The sequence below is a fragment of the Poecilia mexicana genome, unplaced genomic scaffold, assembly GCF_051168715.1.
Source record: "Poecilia mexicana isolate PSO_F unplaced genomic scaffold, ASM5116871v1 scaffold_6, whole genome shotgun sequence".
Classification (NCBI taxonomy): Eukaryota; Metazoa; Chordata; class Actinopteri; order Cyprinodontiformes; family Poeciliidae; genus Poecilia; species Poecilia mexicana.
In genome coordinates, this window is record NW_028263375.1 from 10,261,801 (window position 1) to 10,271,526 (window position 9,726).

Sequence of the window (9,726 nt, forward strand, 5' to 3'; positions counted from 1 at the left end):
ACTAATACTCCAGGAAACAGCAAATGAGGAGGTAAGAACAACACTGATGTAAGAGAACAAAATCCAAAAACAACAGAACACAAAAAATGGCTCATATGCCAAGGTTTGTCAGGGTGGAAAGAAAATTATAATATTCATGTCACACATGATTCAAATCCGCTGCATTTGTTAACAATCAAAACAAAAATGTTGAATTTGACAGAAAATGTTTAGGCTGTTCAGCATTGATTCCACATTTGGATGTTTTATTTTATCTGCCTCAGAAGTGTTTTAACTGCCAGTTTTTCTGATGCCAAGGAGAAATTACATCACAGAGCAAGCTCCTCTTGGCTGCGAACCTCCGAAAGAGAAATCCTACATAGGCACTGGTTTCTAGGTTGAATGTCATGCTTTAAAAATAAAAACGTGCTGCACGCTTGTCGGGGATAAAAGATTTAATTCCTAATTTAATGAACTTTCCTTGCAGCATGTTCTTGTCTGGTGTAAATCCATCGCAGCCTGGCTTGTGCCAGCAGCTTCACTGCATGTGGAGAAAGATCTCAAAGGATTAAAAAAGGAAAAAAATGAAAGGGGAATTTCAAAAATATGACAGTTTTAAAAATCACAACCAAGCAGGGTTGCATGTAAAAATACCTACAATTTCTTCATCTTTAATGGCTTTTCTGTCCATTTAAAACAATTGTTTCTGGAAGTGTTTTGAAATTTGGACTCCCAGATAAGACATACTGCAAAAAGAGTCGCACCTCTCAGGTATTGTTTGCATTCACACATTAAGTGCTCCTTACTTCCCGTTTTCTGATATTGGGACTCATACCTATATACAAAAGTATAAAAACACTCACGTTGGGGATGTATGTCTTATTTGTTCAGACCTCTTCTTTTCATAAGCTAAACTGTTTTTGTGTTAACCAAGAATTGAGTGAACATGATTTAATCTATTGTTTTGATTTTTTTAATCCACACATAGTCACAACTGTGAATATGAGTTCAATATTTGCACATATTGTGATTTAATAAACATTGTGTACTTTTTTGTTAAATCACAACAGATTTATAATATCTCATCAGGCTTTCTCAGATAATATGACAATTAGGCTTATTGGCCACTTTAAAGGTCCCTCCAGATTTCCCTTAGATCTGAATGTTGATGTGTGGTAATTTTTTTTCTATGTGTTGCCATGTTGTGCATCTTAGACAGGCTGCCTGCCTCTTGTCCATGGAGACTTAACTCACCCCCTAATGTGTGATGTATTTTTAGTTATGTCCCCTGACTTTGGTGATGCTCTCCAGGTAATGTAGATCTTGAGCTGTATATAAATATCTGCAAATAAAAGGTTCACATTAACTAAGAAAAGATGACGACGTTTTGGCATCCTAGCTTTGGTAAATAATTTTCAAGACCACTTGGTGAAATGTTTTTTTTTTTCTTATACTGTCCTAAATTACCCCAAAAGAAATCAGGTGAATCCTTTTCAACTTTCTGAAAGGATCAAATAAAAACGTAATTAACGTTGCTGACAGAGGTAATAATTTTGCGGACAGTCCAACCAGCAGGTAGGCTGAGGTGAAACCGGAAATGCACCTGCGCGCCGTTAAAATGTGTATCTGAGTGCTTTGTTATCACAGTTTTCCCCGCTGGAAGCAGACGGGGCAGTTCTGTGAGTTTCTGCTGTTCTGCCACTGCAGGTTATTTGCATTGTGACCACAGGTAAGCGGTGTGCGCGTCACGTGGTACGGAGTTAGCCAATCACGAGTGGCGCTTCAGGTTCTTCCAGGTGCAGTTGTTGAAACAGCAAGCTGACGTCTGCGTAGCCACTTGCATACTTCTGACAAACTAAATGGGAATAAAGTAAGATTTTTAAGATTATTGGGAACGACGTTTGCAAAGAAAGCGACGGAAGAGGCCTATTTTCCGGTTTGAGAGAGGAGGAGGGGGAAAGTTTGGCTCATGGCTCTGCTTTTAGCTGCTTTATTAATAATCTGCGGAATATCGAACAAGGCCATCGTCATCGGTAAGGATGGACAAAAGTGTTTACTTTATTAATCATTAAACCTTTAATCAGCTTTCTTAAATTGATTATTAATAATCTATGTATTTAGATTTACGTGATGCTTGTAGTACAGGGTCAGTGTACATGTGGTCAAATATGTGGTCATATTTGTCATGGAGTCACATGTTGTTGCCTGGCAACAGGGTTAAATCTGGACTTTGAACCCGGATGATCTAGTGACATTTGGACATAGTAAAAGAACCAGTCAGGGGATTTTCATCAGGGAAGGTTATTTATTTATTTTAAAGTCACAATAAGCCCATATGTGACCAAACATTTCAGATTAATCATAGCCCTGAATTCCATATTAATTTTATGCTTTTAAAGTATTCAGAAAACAAGATTTGGGTACACTATAGTTTGAGTTTTAAGGGTAATTTACTCAAATTCACACAAAGTCAATAATATACACGCAACAAGCTCAAATTAATCACAGTTCATTTTCAGAGGCGTTCAGACTTTGGGAAGGCCATCCCCTTGTTTGGGATGACAGCCCCTATGGGAAAACAGAGAGTTGCAACAGGAGATTTAGCAGCTAGTTTGAGACAAAGTTGAAGAACTGAATGCACCAGTTCTACTGAAACAAAACAGACCCTCAGCATGATAATGCCACTACCATCCTAGACATGTGGTACAGTATTCTTAGGTGTGAGAGCTGCTCCTCCACCTGGTGGTGCATGTGTTAAGCATAGGCTGTTACATGAAGGCCAAAATGAGAGTTGCTAATCTCTCAAAACAGCTTTTGTTTTAATTTTTCCAAAGGGAGGGTTGGGAAAATGGATATAAGTGACTGAAAGGTCTACTGCAAACAAACAGAGACACTTAACCACTAACTTTAAAGAACATTAAGTCATCATGTATTTTTTATAGTTCAGTCAACTGATTAGAAGATTGTTTATTTTGATCTAAAAGTTAAAAAATAACTTTTTAATTGTTCAGCAGTCGTGGTCAAAATAATCAAGTGTTTATAATCTAGAGACTTGATCTTTATTAGAAGTGTGTAACTCTGTTTCTTTTTGTAGGTCAGACCTGTGTGGAGGAGAGCAGGTTTAAGGAGCAGGTGGTTTATTTAGGGCCTTCATATGAACTGCAGTGTCCTCTGCAGACACTTCAGCCTCAGAGTCTCCCCCGATCCCTGTGGACCTGGCAGAAGGACTGTCAGCCGCTCCAGAATCAGGAAGGAAACGGCTTCCTGAAGTTCTCCAGCATCCGCTTAGAGGACCAAGGAAACTACACTTGCACTCAGCAAGGAAACAGTACTCCATCATTCACTGTGCGCCTCGTAGTAAAGGGTGAGCATGTAGTTTATATTTATCTCAAACCTGATAGCTTTAATGGTGTGTATTTACCGTCTAGTAGCTGCCTTTACATCTAGCCTTTACTGTGGGCAGCTCTCACACTGAACACTGTTACCTGTGGCGTGTATTTGCAGAGTCGCAGTGTGTTAAAGCTCCAGAGTTTAAACCAAATGGCGACCTAACCAAACTCTGGAGGAGTGTGGGCTCTGTTGTGAAACTGAACTGCACTGCTCTACTCTACTGGGACCCATCAGAGGATCAGTGTGAAAGCACACTGCAGTGGAGCAAAGATGGCCAGCCACTCACCAACCACACTCTCTACCTGCACAACACAACATCATGGTCTTTTGAAGCTTCTTTTTTAAAGCTGTTTGGTTTACTTCAGTTCACTTTTTACCAGAGTCGATGTTTGCAGAGGAAGGTAGGAGTATTTTTTCTCTTATTTATCAGGTCCCCCGATGCAGGCCGGCTGGTTGTCAGTAATCTCCTGGAGTTCACCCTTAGAGAGGCAGAGGAGTTTGGACTGTATAGCTGCACCGTGAGGAACATTTCTGCTGACTTCAGCGTGCAAAATTCAAGTAAGACAAGTTGCGAAACATTTTGGGCTTTTCCGCTCTGAAAGATTTTTAGAGAATTAAACCTGGATATTTTTGTATACAGTATATGTCTTTCCTTATTAGATTTTTTTTCCTGGATAAATTATATTTCTTAATTTTTTAGAAATTACTACAGGAAGATGTTTCAGTAGAAAAACATCAGTTACTTAAAGGGGCAGTATTATGTCAAATTGACACTTTTCAACTTTAGATAATGTCATAATGTCTTCCCTCATTAAAACTTACCTGGAATGTTGCAATGATTCTTTCATTCATGCTTGAGAAATCCTTAAATCTCCCATCACAACCATTGAGCTGTGCAAATTCCTGGGTGGAATTTGCGTAGCTCCTCCTCCTCGCAGAGCAGCCCTCCCCTGCCACTCCGCCTCTCAGCTCCTTCAGACTAGCCAGCAGCAAGTAGCAAACACCTGGTGGAACAGTGCATCAGCTGAGCTCATTACAGGAGCTACTTCAGTGAAATGCTGGAAACAGTTTACAGGGGAGCACAGTTGTGATGACTGAAGGCGGAGTTTCAAACAGAGAAGGAGGTTTTAAGGAGACAGCAGCCCAATTTCAAGGTGTTAAATTTGTTTTACGTCATTGGTAGTATTTTTATAACAACTTTTTGTCGCACAATGTGCCTGGAAAATACATAACACTGCCACTTTAGTATTATGTATGTGCAGCCCACACAGTCTTGTCCTGCAGAAACTCGCCTCTTGTGGAGGCTTTCCCTCTCACAGGAGGGGTAAGCCACTAAAGAATACAGCTAAATAAGCAGGTTTTGCTGTATACAAACATACTAGTAGAAAGCTGAAAGGAAAGAAAAGGTATGGCAGAAAAAGGGCCGTACCCTAGATGGAGTTAAGATTATTACGAAACAAAGTCCATAAAGGAGTTTTTGGGCAGATTCTCGAGGTATTGACTGCAGTGGGAGTCGACACTTCAGGAGGCACAGCTATCAGGCGTGTTCACAACGTGAACTACAACTGACGCATTCCTCGTTAAGCCATTCCTGGTCTAACGAGAAAATGGGCTGGACTGTTGCTAAGGGATTCCAAGTTCCTATTTTCAGGTCATAATAAATTTTGCATTCATTTGAAAATGAAGGTCTCAGAGTCGGGAGGAATGGTGAAGATAAGCAGAATCCAACCTGCCTGAGGTCCAGCGTGTAATTTCTGCTAACGATGATTGGAGGAGCCATGTCATTAACTGGTGAAATGAGTTTTATCAAGTGCAAACTCAGCCCAGATGTCCACCAGGAAGTTTTACAGCGTTTTATGTTTCCATCTGCTGAGAAGCATTATGGAGATGCTGATTTCGTTTTGCAGCAGGATCTGACTTCTGCTCACACCGCCAAAAATAAAAAAACACAGACCATGTTATCCCTCTACTTGATAGGGTTCATATAGTGTGTAGTGTGGAAACTTCTGCATAAAATTAATTATTCTTTAATATTCAAATGTTCTCAGAAACTTAAATGTAATTGCTATTAGCTGTAATTTGAAACAAAAATAAACAAATCACTCTACATGAGATTTATCTCAAATTCTTTTTGTTTATTTGGTGTCATTTGTCCATCAGCTGATGATATTTGTCATTTACTAGTCTAAGTAAATATATAATCTGATAATATAGCATTGTAAAATGCCCAGTTTTCTCTTCTCATTGTTATCTGTGTGTGTGTTCTCAGACGGTCCCAGCCACACAGCTGCAGTGATTGCAGCCATCGTCCTCCTCCTTCTGCTGGGGACAGCAGCTGTGCTTTACTCCAGGTGCCACCTCAATTTCAAGCTCTGGTACAAGAACTCCTACGGCGATTATGAACTCAATGGTGAGACATCGACGCGATGCCAGGCTGTTCTCGTGTGGAAGTATCGGTCTTAACTTCTGCTTTTCGTCTGTGCGTTTGCATCCGCAGATGGAAAATTATACGACGCCTACATCTCTTATGTCAACAATGATTATGACAGGAAGTTCATCAACTTCATCCTCAAACCTCATCTGGAGAATAAAAATGGGTACAAGGTGCACCTCAATGAGAACGATATCCTGCCCAACACTGGTAACAAAAGATTAATTACGGCAAATACGATCAATATGTCACTACTGCTTGTTTTGTGTAAACCTACTGCTCTTCATACACACATAAATGTAGTGTAATAATTATAAATTCTTCTTTATTAAACAGAGCCTTCAGCAGAGCTCCTAATGAACATAAGCCGCTCGCGCCGCCTCATAGTGCTTCTCTCTAACGCTTATCTGGAGCAGGACTGGTGCACAAATAATTTCAGGTCAGTCTCAAACAACACAAATCTATTTTGTCACAAAGGGAACAATAAAAGTTAGTGAAAGTGTTTAGCGATTATGTAAATGTACCACTAGAGGTCAGTGTTGAGTGTGTGCTTCGAGCCTGATGGGTTGAGTCTGTGTGTTTTTTTTCAGACAGGGCCTCCTGCACTTGCTGGAGTTATGTCACGAGCCGATCCTGATCACGTTGGACGGTCAGTTCAAACGCATGAGTCCTGAGATAAAGCAGCAGCTCAGTGAGAACCAGCACCGCCTCACCTTACTCACCTGGAGGCACAACTCTGTGGTAAGATTTAAGAGAAGGCTTCTACGTTTGGGATTTTAAACCCCCATAAGAGCTGCAATGTCCATAAAGATATAGCTGTTTCTGAACACAACAACTCATGAAGACTACCTTATTATTAAGTCAAAAATTATTCAGAAACGTAAGCATTATTACAACAAAACAAGCTACAAGGGAGTGATTAGTTTGGCTCTGGTAACACTCGCAGTTTTAAGTCTTTGCCTTGCAGTGAGGTTCTTTGAATGCGTTGCTGTTTAGCCAGACTGCATAAAAGTGGGGTGAGGTTTTGTCTGATTTAACTGTTGAACATTAGGTTTAAATGTTGCCTGATTGCAATTGGTTTCTTTAAGCATGTCACACCCACTTAAAAAGCAGTGACAGGACCTCGGGCGAAACGACGCAGACTGTTGGAGAAATGATCAAACCAGTTCCAAATGCTTCCCTTTGTGTGGCTTATTTTGGGGGCTAAATCTTTCAATTTAATTAGAGCCTAGATGTTAAAGTAAACATCATTTCAAAGTGGAAACACATGCTGAAGGGAATTAAAGGAGTCAGTTTGTTCTAACTTTGTTTTCTGGGTTGTTGAGCCCCAAATCGGCAGCTTTATTTATTTAAAAGCAACAACACAAAGACAGCAGAAATCAGTATTTTAAAAGGATTTTTTTTTTTTTTTTTTTTTTTGGGGCGGGGGGATTTATGGGATGGACAGATGATTTGTAAAGTGAAAGAAAATGTATATATTTTTTTAAATGTTTCTTAGAAGAAGTCCTCTCTGCAGTTACAGCTGCAAGTCTTTTGGGGGATGCACATCCAGAAATGTAAAATTTCACTCATTTTTCTTTGCAAGATGAGGTAGAGTACCTGTGAACTACACATTTCATGTTTTGCTACAGAATTTCCTTAGGCCTGTAAATTGACTGGGACATTGTAAAATATGAATATGTTTTGATATAAACCATTCCACCGTCCTCCTCAGACGTCAACCCCCAACACCAGACTAAAAAAAAAAAAATTTCTTTATAATCTTTTTTTTTATTGCAGAAAGCTTACTAACTTTGAGGTTACAAACTCAGACATTTCCCCATGGTGGGGCAATGGAGGACTGTTTCTATTTCTATTCTATTCTTATTACAATGTGTTGTATTTATTTGGGAATGTTTCTTTGTCAGACTCCGTCATCAGCATTCTGGAAGGAGCTAGCATTAGCAATGCCTCGCAGAGTCATTTTCCACAAGGATTCTGCAGGCGACCCCCAGACCGTGCTGCAGGACGATAAGGACCCCATGCTGACCCTTGACCCCGACTACCTGGACTGTCGCTCTGACACCGACCCTGCTGGAGATTTGGGTAAAACCAGTACTCAGTGGCGCTTTTGTATTTGATTTATTCACACACTTTTCCATCTGAGTAAGCAAGTCAGAAATATAAAACAAACTTCCCATGCTGGATTTTGTGTTAGATTTTTGAAGCAGCCATATGTTTCTGTGCAACAAAAGTTTTAGGTTATTTTGATGGTTATATGTTAAATATTCCTATAAAATTAAACCCCAAAATCTTTTTCATGCAGGATGCACATCTGCACTTTGCATCAGTAAATATTGGTGCCAGAAAAGGGAAAATCCTGAAGCCTTCAGATGAACTCTGGTGCTGATCTTAGTCTGTTTAAACTTTGCCAGATTTTTGGCATTTTATTCTCAAAGATTAACAAGAGACTAATGGATAATTTCAGCTTGTGCACAAATCTCAAACTGATTTCAACTGTTATAGAATTTGCTAGTTTAGTTTGATTAAGCAAACCCAAGCAAGGGAAATTATCTAACTTGATGTTAAAAAGATCAGTGAGTTGACATATACTTTATGCAGGTCATCCTGGTGCTAGCAAAGTACTGTAATTATAACTTTAATGTTAAAGTGTTGCAGGTGCAGCTTTAATGAAGAGCTACAGCATACAGCCTCTCAACTTTGTAGCTAAAAATAAAGATTACATAGCACCATTCCTTGTTCTGTAAGACATGCCTACATTTTTTTCAGACCATATAGAGGAAATAATATGGAATCACCTATTTATTTAATTTCAAAAACAAATACTTTCACAATTATTATTTTTTGCAAACTCTATAAACTCTGCTGTTTCAGGTAGTTCTGCAACTTTAAGAAATTGTGGCGCATTATTGACAGCAAACATGGCCCCAACAAGAGAGCCATCAGTGGAAACAATGCAATGATGAAGGCCAAACACTGTTGGAAGCTTGTGAAAGAGAAATGTCAAATTGTCCTGACAGAAAACTTAGAGAAACATGACTTGAAATAGAAAAATGCACATCGAAAGAAAAAAAAAAATCCATCGCCAATAGAAATGCACAGCGAATATTTTGAGTGTATTTAGCTGATATGCTTAAGTGCAGCTGAAACACACTGAACTATGCAAACTCATAGTGGCAAAAGAACATTATTTAAAGAAATGTATGAAGAAATATGACAAATACTAGAAGTAGCTAAGTATTAAGCGTAGTTTAAAAAGTTAAGTCGACTGTGAGCGGGTTTGCTTTAAGCTCAACATTCGCTACTTGTTAACAGGACCCGGTTTTATTTGAAAGCATGAGGCGTGTGGATGTGTTTTCACGTTGCAAACTGTGATTTGCTGCAGGTCTTCGTCTCCCGATGCACAGGGCTCTGGCCTGCAAAGCTCCTGTCCTTCCTGCTGCTCCAGTTGAGGAAGCTCAAGCAAAAGCCTCCGACATCGATGTCTCCGATCTGGGATCTCGCAGCTATGAAGCACGTTCAGACTTCTACTGCCTGGTCACCGAGGACATTTAATTCCTGCTTATATTTAAAATTCATTACTGTGTATTTATGCTTCTTGCAGCTGTTTTTTTTTCTTTTGCTATACATTGATCAAAATGCCCATTTTTAACTATCACAGATTGAGCTTTTTATGTTTTTCAGTTTTGTGACATTGTAAAGATCAGAAACGCTAAAAGAAAATTTTGGTTGATTTTTGTAAATATTTATGTTCTTTTAGTGCCTGAAGGAGGAAGTAAATATGCAAAGACTTTGCTATTTAAATACTGTCATTTCAATTGAATGAAACAAAGATGTGTGAAACAAAACACCAGACAGATCATCAACAGAACTAAGGTACCTTTTTGTCCTCATGGAAAGAAAATTACCTGCAGTGAAAAAAAAAA

The 9,726-nt window shown here is 39.2% G+C and overlaps 1 protein-coding gene across 1 annotated transcript; it reads left to right on the forward strand.

Annotated features, from left to right (window-relative positions):
* Positions 1–1,745: 1,745 nt before the first annotated feature.
* On the forward strand, positions 1,746–9,604 carry sigirr (single immunoglobulin and toll-interleukin 1 receptor (TIR) domain). The gene is made up of 10 exons (XM_015012183.2): positions 1,746–2,012; positions 3,074–3,343; positions 3,484–3,691; positions 3,800–3,927; positions 5,639–5,779; positions 5,867–6,010; positions 6,137–6,239; positions 6,391–6,541; positions 7,708–7,885; positions 9,186–9,604. The coding sequence occupies exons 1-10, from the start codon at positions 1,949–1,951 to the stop codon at positions 9,353–9,355; spliced, it is 1,557 nt and encodes a 518-aa protein (XP_014867669.1). The 5' UTR covers positions 1,746–1,948; the 3' UTR covers positions 9,356–9,604.
* The last annotated feature ends 122 nt before the right edge of the window (positions 9,605–9,726 follow it).